Here is a 17,607-nt window from a genome sequence, read left to right as displayed (position 1 = left end):
GCAAATTGCTTTTCCAAAAAGTTGTTTATATTGCTTAAGCTGCTTCTTACCTGCAAAGCAGTGGGGGAAAGGTAAAAAACAAACACTTTATCAGGCTTCTCATGATTTTTTAATCTATTCTGTGCAAAAATATGGCTTACAGTTTATTGCTGAAATGTCGGAATCTCAAGATTCCCAGTCCACATTCTTAAATTTAACAAGTATCTCAATTACTTGCAGAATATTCACTTCCATAATTTTAGTACCATACTATTCACAGTTATCCCCCTGGTACTCATGCAGAGAAATTCTCACAAGAGACATGGACCTCAAAATGCCCAATTGAAAACACACTGTGACAATCCATTGTTTTGATTATAAATCCATTGTTTTGATTATAAAGCCATTGTTCTGATAAATAAACCAGTCAATTGCATATTTTTTCTTCTATGAAACCAAAACTACAAAAATCATTTCTTCATAATAATTTCAATTTTTACTAAAATGCTTCTCAAAAGAACAATAGGTGATGACAAACTACTATTTTCATCAGCTACTATTTCCATTTTGAAGTTTTTTCTGTATCTTAGCAAAGGTGTGAAATACTGTTTAGATTCTAGTGAAGGTAATTGCCTTACTGCAGTTTCAAATTTATTTTTTCCAGATAATAAATGCTTTTGTAGCCTGATTAGAACTTAACCAATTTGTTGAAGTAACAAATAGATCTAATAGTTTTTATTCTGAACCTTGAACCTTTATATTCACAAGCTTCCTTCACCCACTTAATTGTCTAATACAGGAAGAATATATTGAATATAAATAAGTTATCTTTTGAATCAAAGTTCTATATTGTTCACTTTTCTATATTACAGATGCAGGTTTTGATGATGTAGGCAAAAGGGATAAGTGTGCACAGACCAGGAAAAGAATCCTGAAATTTTGGATTTTTAAAAATTGAAATCCTTGTTGGATGTCTGTTACATTTCTCTGTCATTTTCTTCTAATGGAAAACTACAGAGAAGTAATTCAGTTCATTAAATGCTAGTTATCTATGTTCTGCATGTTTATAAAAATATAAAAGCAACATTTCATGAGGAGATTGAATAGCAGAGTTGATAGGTGAGTGGAGATTGAAGTATATATTCATCTCATTTCTTATTTTGAATTTTGGGTGATAAAAGGACATTAGAACACATAATCAAAGTCACAGTTTCACCAATAAAATCCTTAAAAAAAGATATTCCTCTTCTAACTTAATCCCCTTTTTACTAATAGCAAACTAATTTAAATAATTGCATTTACAAATAAACCCCAGAATAACAAAATTTATCTGTGGCAAATACATTCTGCAACTAGAACTCATGAAGCTCCTGTCTGTTGTACCAGAGAGAGTCTGCTCTAACATTAGTTTCTGAACTCTATGGCCAATTAACTAGTACATTGATATAAATGACTGTGTAGATATATTGGAGAATTTTGACAACTAGATATTTAACAGAATGATGTGCCTTTAATTTGTAGTCAAATTATTTAGTCAAATCAGTTATTGAGTTCTCACTTTAGAACACTGGTTTTGTTTTGCCAGTTGTATGTTTTTTTATTCCCTATATGAAAACATACTCACCCCTATGCAACACGAGAGGAAGATGAGGATGGGTTAATGTTCTTAATTTGGCTTTTTTGGTTGACCTTTGAGACTGTATATCCCAGCTCCCAATTCAGGACTTTAAAAATGGTTCACATTACATTATCCTTTTTCTGCTTATTTTGCTAAGATTGCACAGCAATTTTTTAAAGGAAAGTTTAATGTTCAAAACAACGCTGTAAAGACAAATTAATCCCATCTGGTATAAGTAAATCAAACGCCGATGCCTCCGCTGCTATGGCAGCTTTCTCAGTTGAGTTGAGTCATCACAGTAGAGTCAGGGAAAGTCAGCCAATCTTCAGACATCTTGACATTCTTTTTAGAAAAGAAAAATTACCTTGCCCTTAAATTCTCCAGCTAAATATTCTATAGCAAGGGTGAAAACAAGTTGTAACTAATTAGAATATCTCAATTATCTCTTGTGTCAATTGATTTTTGGTATTCTTGAATAAGTAGCATGACAGTAAACCAAATATGTGTGTAATGCTGTATGCCACAACTGTTTCCCAGGCTTGAGATTGAAACTCTTAAGTTGTTTTGACTGGTAACTAATAGCAATTTAGATAGTTCTGTACAAATTTAGAGACATGAGATTCAAAACCATATCTGTATTCCAGCACATTCTTCATGTCAGAACCATTTAAATCACCATCTTACGCAAGTACATATTGAAACTCAACTTTAAGCATTTTATTTTTATGTACATTTCATTTTGTCCAGAAATAAAATATCTAAATACAGACAGACTGTAATGCCGTATATGTATAGCTTTCAACAATACTTGAGCTGAATAAATGCTTTGTACATTAAGTTTGTCTTTTAATGGAGTTCACAGCTACATTGATAAAATGGATTCCTCATATCCTTTTTTTTTTTTCTTTTTAACCAATAACAAGCAGAGAGACAAGTACAAGTTAATATTAATAAGCAGCTCAAATAACACCGGGTTAAACTATGTACAATACAAACCATTCATACAAATGAAGACTAGGATATTGAATTTGTTACAATATGTGTAGTAAAGATAAGACAGACACTTATCACTTACATGGTGTCTGTCAGGCAATTCCCTTCTTACATAATGATCAGAACTTGTTTTAAGCATCCTTAGCTGGTCTTGACTTTGCCAAAGTCCAGTGATTGGTGATGAAAGCTGTAATCCAGTGTCTGCCCACATGTAAATTCCAAATGTTTGCTCATCTTTACCAAGAACAGGCTCCCTCCATAGAAAAAAAAAAAAAAAGAGCCATCTTGTATCACCTTGAATGTGCCTACTGTATGCTGGGGAAAAGTTACTACACTTTGTTGTGTTCGTAAAATAAAGAATACTGAGCTCTAAAGACACATTGTTTTCCATTTTAACAAGCATATACTCCTACAGTAGTATTTACCAGTACAGCTACTCCAAGCAGTAGGAATGCATGAGTGGGGATTATTAATTAGCATGTACTCAAGACTTTAAAAGAGATTTCTATAGCATCAATGTTAGAAACCATTCTCTGTTTAGTTAATCCTTTTCTTGATGATAGTTTATCCTGAACCATTATGAGTCAGACAATGAAAGCCCTCCTGACAGGAATCATGACAGGTGCAAGCTGAAATGTGTATGAGTGTGTGTGTTCATGTACATCTAAGTATGAGAGCATGTCTTCAAGTGTAGCTTTAAAATATGTGGTGATTTGCAGCTATACTGAGAGATGAAGCTGACTGGGCAGAAATTACATCAGAATGTTTTCCACTAGCGTATTTGCAGCCAGTTGACAAGAGCAGCAGTGTAGACACATTCCAGGCAACAGATGTGACCTTCTTCATTGAGGTAACAGCCCTATCATATGACCTTTAATTCCTCAGGCTTCAGTCTCACCCCCATGTTCATCCTCATCCGGAGGGGAAGTAAGGTGTGTCACTATGGTAGTTGTAGTCGGGGCACACTTTCTGTACTAGTTTATAATCTGTACTATAAAAGGAAATGTAAATACAGATCACCTTAAAGGGCTTGGAGCAGAGCCAGGACACATGACTTTGGGTCTGCTCCTGGTAACAGGTTTTTGAAGGGTCATAGTTGCAGAGTGTGTTCTTGGTAGCCTTGTCAACCTTTTCATACTCAATGCGACAGTTAAAGGACTTGGAATCTTTGGCATCAATCACGGTTTGTTGTGCCAAGTCAAATTCCACTATTTTCGTAGGGGGCACCAAGCTGACCGATACATTCCCTTGACCAGTGGAATTGTGCCTGAAATAAACACTAAATGTCCCATTGCCATGATCTACAATTTTCCCAGTTATCAATAGGTTTAGCTTCACTGTTTTGATGTTGGAATGAAAATCACCCCATCCAAACATTTTCTTAAACTTGCCCGTCTTAACAATAGGCCTTCTCTTGGCCCTGGGCCGAGGCTCTTGAGGGTCTGTGGAGTTCCTCAGCCAATCCCAGAGATCTTGCTCAGAATAAGGTTCTGGGGTGTCATATCGCAGGTCTAGATCTGTATCGTTTTCTTTGCCACGAAAAGTCTGTGATAGGAGTCGGCTGATAGACAAGTCTTTGCTGCTTTCTGTCCATATGTGCTTTAGTGTCGATTTGCTGCTTCCTGATTTTAGAAGTTCTGACTTTCCACCATTTGTTAAGTTGGCACATGTGACCTGAAAATGGAACAAAAAAATGGTGTTTACATCTCTGTATCTGAGCACACCCCTCACATAGAGCCAAGCCCTTTTTTAGAGGCTCAGAAATAAATGAACATGTGACAAATTAAATTAACATGTGACAAAATGCCACTTTCAATTTTATATAATGATGAGAGAGAGGAGGTATACATATACAAAAGAGTGAAAAATTATATAAAAAATCACTTTAAGGAGGAAACAGCTACCTAATATGCATAAGGCTGACTGAATACCAACACAAATCTAAGTAGCTATTTTAGTACCAAGCATAGGGAACATTTGAAATAAAATTTGTAATCATTGTTATTTTTCTACTTGAAACAAATTAAAACTATATGATTATCTGAAGTATGTTTCTTGACATCCTATACACTCTTGATAGCTCATGCCACAGTCATAAGAAAAGTTAGTTTTGCAAAGAGACTCTAGTATATCTCAACTGGTCAAAACAAAGTATTGTTTTTATTATTACTTATTGCATGTAAAAAATATATTGCATAAGATGGAATTTTTTTATTTATTTCTACATAGAAGAACTGGGGTGTATGCCAGAGGTGCAGGAGGTAAGAGGATTCATCACAGACAGAGTGGAGAGCAGAACAGGAGGGTCTATTGAAATAGAGTGGGGAGCAGCAGGCGAAACAGGGGATATCTGCTGCACCATGTGGGTTAGCTCCCCTAGGTGGGGATCGAACTCAGGGTGCTTAGCTGTAGAGGGCAGTCATGGTAGTAGGACTGAGACTTAATCCCTAGGCCACCAGGGAGGCAGCTAAGATGTAATTTTTTTTTAATCTTAAGAGGCTTAAAATGTGGTCTAAGTAAAGGGATGTAAATAAAAATATCTAATAATTATCAGTTCATAATTAATAATTATCAATCTAGAGAAGCAAAAACTGCATGGTTAATGACAGAGGTTGCTTCAAGATGGAGAAACTGTTCTCCTAGGAACCCATTCTTATCTCTTTGGGAAGAATTAGATTTCCAATTGATTGGTGAAACATCTGAATCTGTACTTGCCTAATTACATAGGCTTTGTCCTATCACAAGTCCTATATTTATGCCTAAATATAGAAGAAATAAATGCATACCCACAACAGTCTCATGGTCTGAAGTTAAAGCAGTGATCTGATTTTGATTCAGAGGGTTCAAAGCCACACAGGAACCAAATCAGCTAATACAGACCAACTTTTTAAATGTAGACTGGGGCCTCCCTGGTGGCTCAAGGGTTTAAGATGCAGCCTATGAAATTATTGGCAGCCACTGCAGCACGAGTTTGATCCCTGACTGGCCAGGGAGCTAGCAGACCTCTTCTGACATGCGCGCTGCTCCCCTCAGCAGTGTATTTCAGTCAATCTGCCTGTTCTGCTCCCCACTCTGTCTCTGCTGAATCCTCTCAACCCCTGCATCTCTGGCCTGTACCCGAGTTCTTGCATGCATAAATAAATAAATCTTTAAAAATATAAAAATAAATGTAGACTAACTGTTTTAAGGCTGCTGAAGGGAATTCCCAGTTGCCTGCTACAAAGCCATGTTTCACAAGACATTTCTATTGCCAGACCCCTCCAGAACCATTTCTGAGTCTTATCTTAGAAATGAGCCTTACTACCATTCAGTAACCTCATTGGACCCTCTATTCTCCTTCAAAACTATTCTCAACATGAGAGGTCACTCCTGCAGAACTTTATTTTTTTTAAAGATTTATTTATTTAGACAAGCACTAGGTACAGTCAGAAGTACAGGAGGGTGAGAGAATTCACCAGAGCCAGAGCGTGTAGCAGAACAGGCAGACTGACAAAGTATACTGGTAAGGGGAGTAGTGGGCGGCAGGAGAGGTCTGTGTGCCACGTGGGACCCTCACTGGCGGCCAGGGATCGAACCAGTGCTGCAGAGGCTGCGGGCAGCCTCGCAACCCAGCACTCAACCGCTGAGCCACTGGGGAGGCCCCTGAAGAACCTTTTAATTCCGGGCCATTAGAAATAAGAGCTGCATTGTAGAGACCCCTCCACAGAGTTAGCAGTGCAGGCAGCTTGCAATGACACAGCCTAGCTTGGGAATTATCTCCTACTCTGTTATTTGTGCTAGGAGGACTATCTCAATTTCTAGGGAGAAAGTACATAAATTTTAGCAGTAACTTCTTTAAGAACTACTGTCAACTCTGACAACCAAGCTGCATGCCCTGGACCAGGCTACTTAACATCTGTCTGCCTCAGTTCTCTGTCTCTGTAAACTGAAAGTAATGCTAACCCTATAAGTTTGCTGTGAGAACTGAGTGACCTAAGACATGTAAAATCTTCATAACAGCAGTTGGCGCATGGGAAGAGTTCAAATAAATTTAGCTATTATTATGAATTCCAAACTGATATATGAAGACAGAAAAAGGAGGCCATCAAAAGGTATATATGGACGTTGAGCCCTGATCACATAATCAAGTACTGGGAATTTGCATGGGGTTCATTCTCCCACAAACATAAATGCAGGAGGCATTGGTAATGGAAACTAGAACTAGGCCACTTGGATTTTGTAATCTTTCCTTTCCACAATGCCTTAGGATCAGTGAGTTTTTCACTATCAGCTAGTAAGTAGTTTCTTCTCTGCCCAGTTCAACTTAAACCATGTGAGTCCTATGGGACTATTCCCACTGGGAAAAAAAAACTGCAAAGGAAGTTGGGCTCTTCCAGTAATGCTGAACTTAAGAAAACTCACACATTTAGCCCAAATCACGCTCATTGCTCCTGAGAGAAATGAGGGTCTATACTGGTTTTATATCCATGAGCAAGACTGATGCCCTGGGTAGGTTAACAGAAAAGCCCTGTCAACAATTTCAGGCTGCTAGCCTGGTCCTTTTCCTTCCATTGTGACTCTCAGGCAACAATGGTGCCTTCATAGAATGATCCAGAGGCCATTGTGCACAGAAGTAAATGAGAGAGAGACACTGACCAATTAAGAAACAAGTCCTAGGGATGGGATAAGGCCCAGAAATAATAGACAAATTACAATGTCCATGGTCCCTTGGGCTTCCTACCTCTTTGGTGCCCCATCCCCTATCCTTAAAGAGACAATGGAGAGGAAGATATTCTTTGTGAAGGGGGATAATGGGAAGTAATGTATGTCTTTTTTTTTTAAAGATTTATTTATTTAGTTATACAAGAACCGGCGTACAGGCCAGATGCATGGGAGAGTGAGAGGATTCACCAGAGACAGTTTGGGAAACAGAACAGGCAGACTGACAAAATACACTGCTGAGGGGAGCAGCGGGTGAGACAGGAGAGGTCTGCTGCGTCATGTGGGACCCTCGCCAGGCAGCCAGCCGGGAATCAAACCGGCGCTGCAGAGGCTGTGGACAGCTTCAGCTTCACAGCGCGGCCCTCAACCACCTGCGCCACCAGGGGAGGCCCTGTATGTCTCTTCTTAAGGGGAAAACATGAAACAACCCACTTATCCTATCTACATGTTATTGACACTAGTCCTCCATAAGACCACTCTAATATGAAACGTCTAATCCTTGGTAGTTCCATAATTAATATTTTATCATGATAAAGACAAAACTAATGGAAACCACAAAAGGTCCCCTACTCATTCACTGAAGGAAGTGAATGTCAGAGTATACTACTTTTCCGTAATACAGAGTAGTTATAAAATAAAGTTACAAATAAGCATTAATTACCAAGAGTAGTACAGATCTTTTGGGTTTGGCAGGCTTATGTGTGTGTGTCTCTGTGTGTGTGTGTGTGTGTGTGCCTTGTTTGTTTTGTTTCAATGAAATCTGTAAGTCAAACATCCAAATCTGGTACTTTTGTGATTATGTAAAAATTGTTCTTATCACAACCTATGCATTTATACCTCAGTATAAAAGGAATAAATGCATATCCAATTCTCTGGTTTTTGCCTAGCATTATGTAGATTATTCCCCACTCTTTGAATTGTCGATAAGAATAAACACTGTCATGCATTGGGTATAGACTTGGTACTTGTATCTCAGCATCGAGACAGTTGATCAAACAGAGGGGCTGTAACAAGTTGGCTCCATGGTGCACTGGCTCATGAAGCAGTAATGGAATTGTCCCAAAGAAGGAAGTGAAAAGGCACTTAGAGTGAAATTTACCAGTGGCATATGTGAGTGAAAGAAAATAAATGTGGAAGTGGGAGATAAGACTTCAAGGATGAAGAACCAATCTCTTCAAAAGGATGCTAGATTCTAACAGGCAAACAAATCTCTGATATTCAGGTAGGATAGAAATTTAGTTCCTAATTATACTTCCCACAGCTTGTAGGACTGAGTGTGAACGCTGGGATCAGATTGAATCCCAGTCCAAGCAGTGCTTTAACAGCTGTATGATGTGGGCAAGTTGTTTTACTTGTTTTCATGTCTGTTTTTCTCCTCCAGAGAATATTCTTTTCCAGAGAATAGGAGTCCATCTCCTTCACAAGGCTGATGTGAGAATTAAAGAAGACATTCCTTTTAAAGCACTAAGTACTGTCATGAGTGTTTGATGTTACTGTTACCTCTTATCATATTTTTACCTCTGAATCCCACTGGGTAATAGTTTACATACATGAAGAATTTACTGTAGGATTTGAGAGCAGCAGTATTTTATAAGAGAATAGCCCTTTAACAAAACCTAAAGCAAACAATTTAAAAAGAAAGCATACACTTATGAAAGTGCTGCCGTGATAAACTAAAAAATCAGCAGGTTGAGTCAATCGACAGGTAAAATTCAATTTAACCACGAATGACCATAATTTTAGCTATTAAGCTGTTCAGCTACCAAATGCATTAAAGGTATTTGCCTTCAATTGTGTGACATGACAAGTTTTGAGTGCTTACAGTCTAGAAAGCTCTCTGAAATATTTGAGGTTAGGGACAGAATCATGGCAGTTTTCTGTGGCAATTGTCATCAACACTCTCTTGAATATTTCTTTTTTTCTTCCCTTCCCCTTCCACTTAGATTAAGAGAACAGCAATGCAATATCTGACAGAGATTTTTCAGTATCACGAAAAATCAGAACGGGCCCTTAGGAAAATTGCTAGACCTATTCAGTATAAACAACCCTAACTTATTTTATATTATTAATTCAATTATTATATAGTGAGACTCTGCTGCTACTGAGTTAAATAGTAGGGATAAAAAAATAAACACTGTACAGTTCTTGCCCTCAAGAAGTTCACAGTCTAGTGGAAGAATCTTAAAGCAACATTACAAAAGCTTCAAACCACCTGATACTTAAACAATATCTCTCATCTGTGAATAACTGATCAACATAGTGTGATGTGAGTAACACAGTATACAACATAGAAGTTATAGCCAATAACTATAGAAGTTACAGCCAATGTTAAAAGATTACAGTTATAGAAGTTACAGCCAATGTTAAAAGATTACAGCAGGGATGATCCTTAGATCTGGGAGATAAAAGAGGTTTAGGAGTTCAACAGATAGAGAATAACAAGAGGAGCTCTTCTAAGCATAAGGAACATACATGAAAAAGTGCAGAGAAGGGAAATTTCAAATGTCAGAATGGAAAATAGCTCCTTTCTGCTGAATCCCAGGGAGCAATGACAGGATGGAGAAACAGAGGACAAACTTGTAAGAAACCAGTAGAACTTGAAGAAAGTAGGGTGTGGTCAAGTTGGGATGGTTGTAAAGGTCCTGATAAGGCACTAAAACGTAATCTTATAGGTAATGAGGAAATCACTAAATTTTGTTCAGTATTGTTTTTAATGAGGTGATGTGAGCTTTTGAAGAATCACTGACTGAGAATTTAAGGGTGGATTGTTAGGGAGAGACCTTGAAGGAAGAATGAATGACGAGTTAAAGAAATAATTGCAATACTTCATTTGAGAAAGTAAATGAGCCTGAACCAAGGCAGTGGCAGGGAAAAAGAGGGAGAAATAAATGAATATAAGAGATAGCTAAGTGAATTAATTAAACTTGAGGATTTATTGGCTAGTCAGTAGTAAGAAAAAATTGAGAGAACGTGTGAGTTTGCTTGCATCTGTAAGAAATAGAGAAGTAACAAGTTAACTGAAAATCAAATGGGTGGTTAAAGGTTTTTCTTCTTCTGATGCTAACCTAAAGCAAGTTAACAACCTGAGTCTGAATGCCTGGGGAAATGCAGTGAATGGTAATATTGATTTTGTAGTATGAGTAGATAGTATTATGTATTTAGAGCCTGGTGATGAAAAAACTATGGACACTACCTAAGAAATGCTTTGAGGAAAGGCAAAAGAAGATCCAGGCTGAGCAGAGACAAAAGAGGTTATTAGAAAGAAAATTGGAAATCAAGGAGGAGGGCCAGAAAGGCAACATGGGAAAGATTCAAACTCCAAGTAGAAGTTTAATAGTTAAACTATCAAAAAAAAAAAAAAAAAAAAAAAAAAAGCCTTGACAGAGTCTCCCTGGTGGCGCAAGGGATTAAGTCTCACAACTATGAAGCAATCTGCAGCCACTGCAACACAAATTCAAGTTCGATCCCCAGACAGGGAGCAAACCCACATGGCGCAGCAGACCTCTCCTGTCTTGCCTGCTGTTCTCATCAGTAGTGTATTTCAGTAGATCTGCCTGTTCTGCTCCCCACTCTGTCTCTGGTGAATCCTCCCACCTCACCATACCTCTGGCCTACTTCCCAGCTCTTGTATGCATAAAGAAATAAAACTTTAAAAAGAAAACAAAGGAGACCTTAACTTTTGAAACCCAAAACTAGTGATTTTGTTAAAACCACTTTCAATAGTGGTGAAGAGATAATGCAACTAACTTCCTATATTTACTCCCAGATTTCAGTCAGGAATCATTGGCTTTCATTCCATTACACTGTCTTACATCTTAACCTTTCATTTTCAAAGCACATAAATATACTCACAAAATTAAAATAGACTTTGAAACAGCATCATTAAAAAAGAAAACCTTATATCCAAAACACCCTCGGCCATGGGTTTTCCAAACAAAGCAAGGGTTTGTTTTTTGTCACATCAAGATCCTTTGAGTGATAACAGGAATGGTGAGGACAACAGCATACAGATGACTACAAAAGAAAACCCCAACAACTTCTAACTAACTCAATTCCAAAAATCAAATCATCATAAACATTTTTTCTACAAATGATAATATTTTTCTATAATATAACAATGAAAATAGCACACATGCATCCTAACTGAATATAATTTTCCATGTCAAGGATGACCAATGTACATTCCAAAAACCCAGGCTCATTGGCCCAGGGAAACCATTTCCACAAAATATATGCTTTGTTTGTCTCATTGTTTTAGAAACAGAATGGTAATGTTTCTTAACAAGATTAATGTATGTTCTTTAAGCTATCATTTTCTTTTGAGAGCATTCAAGGGTGAGTGTAAAGAGTGGTTCATTTGCTTTCTCCTGAGTCTGATATGAAGGGAGAAAGTCTAGGGAAAGACCCATGTACTGGGACTGGGGAGAAAAATCTACCTTCTGTTGGGTGGTAGCAGTGTAAGCACAAATAGATGTCACATTTTGACATTTTGGTCTAGCTTCTTTGTAAGTCTTAAGGTCATATTTCACCTTGGTTTCCCTAATATCTAATCATAATGTCCATATATTTTCTTTTAAAAATATTATTGAAAGACACCAATTTGGAAATAAAATCATTTCTCAACTTTGCTGCCATTTTAATTATGCTGCTGGCCTTATGAGATTTTATATAAAAATCTCACTATCTCATTCACTATCTCCAACCACAGGTGTCTCCAGATGTTTGCATGCCTCCTTTTATAAAAGAGCAATAGGATGCCTTTTAATTTCCAACAACCTGCACATTTTACTGTTGATCTATTACTGTTCAATATAAATTATCTCAAGATTACTTTGAAAATCCTATATTTATTTCATCAAATGTATGAATACTTAAGCCAAACAAAAATTTTAACAACATGTTACTTAAGCAATAGCTCTCATCAGTGAATAACTAATCAACAAAATGGCCTTGCTCTATGATTACAACTTTATTTTGACAGTTTTATGATTTGCTATGTTGAATATATGTTGCATACTATTATCTTCTATCATCTAAGGGCACACTTTATTCCAAACATTGTAATCAACCTTTTTCATATAACATTGTATTTTATGCAAACAATACACTAAAAAATTTGAAGGTTAATATTACTTTCAGCTTACAGGTGGGGATAGGATATGGAAGCTCAAAGGACCTTATCCAAAGTTACTACTAATAACTAAAAGAATTACTTCTTGATTGTTACAGAGTATGCCCTTTATTTCTTAAAACCAATTTATTCATGCAATTCAAATGTTTATCAAAATATTCAATTATTGGATGTCTGAAGTAAAAAGTAAAAGCTTGCCTGCACCATCAACCCCTTCTCTCTTGCGATCTCATCTCTCACTCCAGAGGTGACATCTGTTAAAATGTTGGTGTATATTATCCTAAAAAGGTTTGTGATACTGGAGTTGGTTTTGTCAGCACTCTTGAGATTAAATAAATAAATAATTTTGGATCTTGTCTTCATCAGAGCAAGATGTGACAAAAGCACATCCAACCTAGAGCACCAGACGACACAAGAGCTCTGAAGCATAGCTCAGGGAAGACATATTCTTGCGCTGAGGGAACTTCCCAGACCAGTCTATCCATGAGGAAACAGTGTTCCTGAAAGCTCTTAAATCAGTCTGGTTTTTTACTCCCCTAATACCTGTCCCATAAAAAGATGTTAGCATCCATCCTTTGAACTTCTGTTTCTTCCTTGCAACTTTCCTAGCATTGGGTATCCACACTACCTCCACCCCCCAGATATCTTATGCTAGATGCAACTGTTGTCCATGAGTCTGAACTATATTTCACTTTGGTTTTGCATCATTTGTTTCTCAGATCCCTAGTTTCTTAAAGCATGACATGTGGAGTCTCACACCAAATTGATGCTGAGAGAGAAATATACTGGAATCCTGAAAGGGGAGTAAAAAATGAAACTTGGCTCTTTTTGCTAGCAAGAGTATTAAGTAAACAGTTTCACTAAATCAAAGAAAGATGTTCAACCAAAGATTACGGTCTAGAAGGAGATGGGTCATGAAGGAAATTGAACAAACAGAGCCCCGAACTGACTGAGGATACTGTCAAACAATAGACAGGTTGGATGAAAATGTATGTGTAGTCAGAGCTCTGAGGTCCCCTTGACCTTTAATGTAGTTTAAAATGACGTCCTCGCAGCTTTAGTAGTCAGTGCTGCCATGAACACTGTAGGTAGAAGGTATCATAGGAGATCTGAAAGAAGGACAGGTTGTCAGGGTAGAATTGTGTCCTCTGCTATGTCCCTCCACTCCTTTCTAAACTCTCAGGTGGTTTAATTACCCTTTTCCAAAAAGCTGGGTAACACTCCAGCTGCCACTAGAGGGCGCAACTAGGACAGCTGACAGCTGTCTTTTTTCCTGGTGCTCAAATCTGAAGAATCGGGTAGGTAAGGGTCTCAGGGTCTTTGAAAAAGATGGATCAGGGAACTTTGTGGTAACTGCTGACAAATGCTGCCTCTGGGAGTCAATTCTTCTGTGAGCTGCAGAGACCAGAAAGGAGCTGCTGTTGCTCAAGGAACTCCTACAGAAGTCATCACTAACTAAAAAGGTTGTTGTGAGCCTTGATTCTTGACACAGTGCTCAGAGATAAGGTATTTCTATTTTTTGGACGATAGTCTCAATCAATACAACATGTCTGTACATTTCCAGCCCTTAGCTAGAATTCCCTACGGCCACAGAGTTATGAACACATTGAGATTTTTCGTGTGCTCTCTCTCTCTTTCTTGCTTTCCATGGGCTGCTTCTCCATCCTGGAATTCTTTACTCCTTCCTACTTGCTTAGCCAATTCCTGATAACTTTTCTCCAGCCTATTTTAAAAATAATTTTCATAGGAATTGTTTATCTGCTCACAACACCCTACATATCCCTTCATAAAAGAAATTCTGTCTTTATCCATCTTTCTGTCTATCCACTTACCTGTCTATAAACTCTCTTCTTGAACTGGTATCTCCATGCTATCTCCTGGTTACTTTTTACTACACTCTACAAAGTGCCAAGTTTCATGTAGGTGCTCCACAAATATTCACTGAAGGAATACATGCCTGTGTGCCTGCCCACTCGAAACGCCATCCTTTTGCGGATGAGTTGCCCCATAAGCAGATAAACAACTCATTTTCTGGCATAGATAAATATGTTTGTATATTGTAAATCTTCATGGAGCCTTTGTATACTTCTGTAAACATGCAAGTGATGCAAGAGAAAAGGTAACACTTTCCTAGGAAAATAAAAGTGAGTGACTGCTACACAACCATTAGAGCCAATCAGGAATGTTAAATAAAAAATCTCCAAATAAATGTAGTTTCATTTAAGCTAAAAGGGCAGAGTAAATCAGAACAAAAATGCCTAGACAAACATAACTGTATTTGGAAAAGTTTTCCATGTGCTTTCTTCCAACTTCATACCCTTTGGAAATAAATATAAAGCACTTTCTCCTTTAGAAACTAAAAAGATAATTCCCTCTATGCTTGACTGAAAACTTGTGACTATGGTTAAGGAATGGTTTAGGAAGTTAGGAAAGCTTAATGGAACAATGAGTGTGGTCTCCTGGGTGACAAGAAATGGCCGTCTTTTGGATTTTCTTTCTTGAATTTCCAGAAATTTGACCATAAGACAAAAATGAAAAGAAATGTGAGAGGAATTCTAAAGCAGACAAGAGTCTGTCAAACTTAGGGGTGAATTTCTTTGTGCAATTCAAGTGGACATTTGTATTGACAAATAATAATTGTTTTGACACAGGCAGTTAAGCATGTGGATATCATTGCATAAATATCCATTTGCTTGGGAAATGCAGTACAGTTTTATAAGTGCGAAGTAATCCAAAAAAATTTTCTGTTTTATGGATATGTTTGTAATGACTCAAATTTGAGCTGTAAAAGAGTACATTAACAGTACAAATTAAAATGTTATTACAAATTTGAGTCTCAAAGGCATTTTTGGCTTTACTCTACAGTTGATAGAGTGTAAATAAACACAGTATGACTGTGGCACTTCTGTTTTGTGGCTGTGTCAGGAAAATCCATGACTGCTGAGAGTCAGAATTGCAAAACATTTGAAGCTTTGGCCTTGGAAATTATTTTAAATTTAGGGAGCTGTGTCTTATAGAACTGAAGCCACTTGTGTGAAGTTTCCAGCGGGGTTATGGAGTTAAAACCATAGTCAAGGTTTCCTGGCATCCAATTCATGCTTCTAGTGTCTTAAAGTTTCCTTTTATTGATAAATGGCATTTTACATCTCCTTCACATGAGCCAAAAATTTGGAATTCATCATGTCAACCTCCAAATATGGAAATATCTTGATTTGTAGAAGGAAGAAATTCTTTCCAAGTCTGGCATTGTTTGTGAACACTAATATAGTCACTAATTTGTGTATAGCGATAACTTGGGATCCCTGGGTTTACTATGTACACAAACCTATCTATTCGCAAACCTTCTAAGCCTTAAGTCTGAACAGTGACTTCTCCAAGGGAAGAAAGAATAAAATGAGGAAACCATAGCCACAAGTTTTCAGTTAAGCAAATTATAACATAGAGGGAATTATCTTTCAGTCTCTAAAGGAGAAAGTGCTTATATTTATTTCCAAAATCTTGTTAGTCCTGCTTTTCAGATTCACTTTTTAAAAAACCTACATAAATTAAAGCAAAAGTTTGTCAGAATTTCTCTTCTATAAATCTACTGGGAATCATTTGTCAATTAACTATAAATTTTGTAATTTTCAAAAATTATCTCAGGAAAGCAATCTTACTCTTTTCAAAGCCATCTTTTCTCTCTAGATAATTTACATTAGTACTTTTTACTCTCTAATGGATTAAAGTCCTATTATTTTGGAGTCCTTTCCTGTGATGAGTCGATGATTCTCAACAAGTAGTCTTAAAGGAAAGTCAAAGTAACATGTAATACATGCTGAGGGTCATATCAATAATATGTGCAGTGAAAAGTAGCATATACCAAATATATCATTGATTTGCTGTTTTGTCAAAATATTTTTGTTTTTTTTGTCAAAACATCTGACAAATGGACCTCCCAGGGGCGCACGGTTGAGCATTGGGCTGCGAAGCTGCCCGCAGCCTCTGCAGCACCAGTTCAATCCCCAGCCACCAGTGAGGGTCCCACATGGTGCGCAGACCTCTCCTGCCACGCCCGCTGCTCCCCTCAGCAGTGTATTTCGTCAGTCTGCCTGTTCTGTTCCCTGTTCTGGCTCTGGTGAATTCTCTCACCCTCCCACAATTCTGACTGTACCCAGTGCTTATATAAATAATAAATAAATAAATCTTTAAAAAACAAACAAATGAATAAAAAAATCTGACAAATTATTAAAGTAAGGTGTGGTATTTATGTTTTCTCAAAATGGAGGTTAGTTTTAAACAATCAAGAAATGCATTTATAAGTGAATTCTTTTGATAACTAATCATGGTTCTTTAGACAGAATGCAGAAATGATTCAGGTTAAATAAAATATGCACAGAAAATAGTATTTGGTCTGTAATTTTCTAATATTTAATTTTGATATAATTTCCAACTTATTACAAAAACTTACATATGCTCTTTACTCAGATTCAGCAATTAATTCCATTAAATCACATGTTTTATTGCTCTCTCATGTATACATATGTTTGTGTATATATGTAGATATAGAGATGAATATGTGTGTGGATAATTGTTTTGTTTTTTTTCTGAGCCATTTTCAGAGTAAGCTAAAATTTCTAGGTTAAAGTAAATGTCCATTTACTCTTAAAGATGTTTTGGAGTAGTTCCTATTCTCTGCAGTCATAAGACAGAGATTAAAATCAGGAAATAGAACTTTGACACACTAATTTAACCTATAATCAATATCAAATACAATCAATTGTCACAATGTATCTTTTATACTTAACTAATATTTCTTGTTCAAATGCATTGCATTCAGTTGTCAAACCCTTCAGACATTTTTCTTGCTGTTTCTTGTCCTTTACATTTTTATAAAATGTAAAGATTATAGGTTAATTAATTTGTAAAATACTCTTTGATTTGGGTTTGTCTTACGCACACTGAAAATCATTTTATTATAAAGCTCTAAAGTCTGGATTGATAAATATTGACCATGGGAAAAGAGTATTCCTTGATTTGAAAGCATATGAAGCAATGTTTTGAGCACTTTCAGAGGGAATAATCCATTGTGCTGTGCTAAGGCATAGCCTCGTGAGGCATTGAGACCATTTAATATAATTTTACAGGTAATTAATTCACATTATATATAATTGTTTTGCTATTTTTGATAATAAAGTCATTAAATTTT

General features: G+C 36.8%; 1 protein-coding gene across 1 annotated transcript in view; it reads right to left on the bottom strand.

Annotated features, from left to right (window-relative positions):
* Positions 1-2,296: 2,296 nt before the first annotated feature.
* Positions 2,297-17,607, bottom strand: part of NXPH1 (neurexophilin 1) — a 297,762-nt gene continuing 282,451 nt past the window's right edge. Inside the window, exon 3 of the mRNA XM_037508245.1 lies at positions 2,297-4,264. Within this exon, the coding sequence (XP_037364142.1) occupies positions 3,503-4,264 (762 nt within the window). The 3' untranslated portion in view covers positions 2,297-3,502. The remainder of the gene's footprint in view (positions 4,265-17,607) is intronic.

Source organism: Talpa occidentalis, unplaced genomic scaffold, assembly GCF_014898055.3.
Source record: "Talpa occidentalis isolate TD23 unplaced genomic scaffold, MPIMG_talOcc4v2.1, whole genome shotgun sequence".
NCBI classification, from domain to species: domain Eukaryota; kingdom Metazoa; phylum Chordata; class Mammalia; order Eulipotyphla; family Talpidae; genus Talpa; species Talpa occidentalis.
This window is presented reverse-complemented; position numbering and strand designations above follow the sequence as displayed.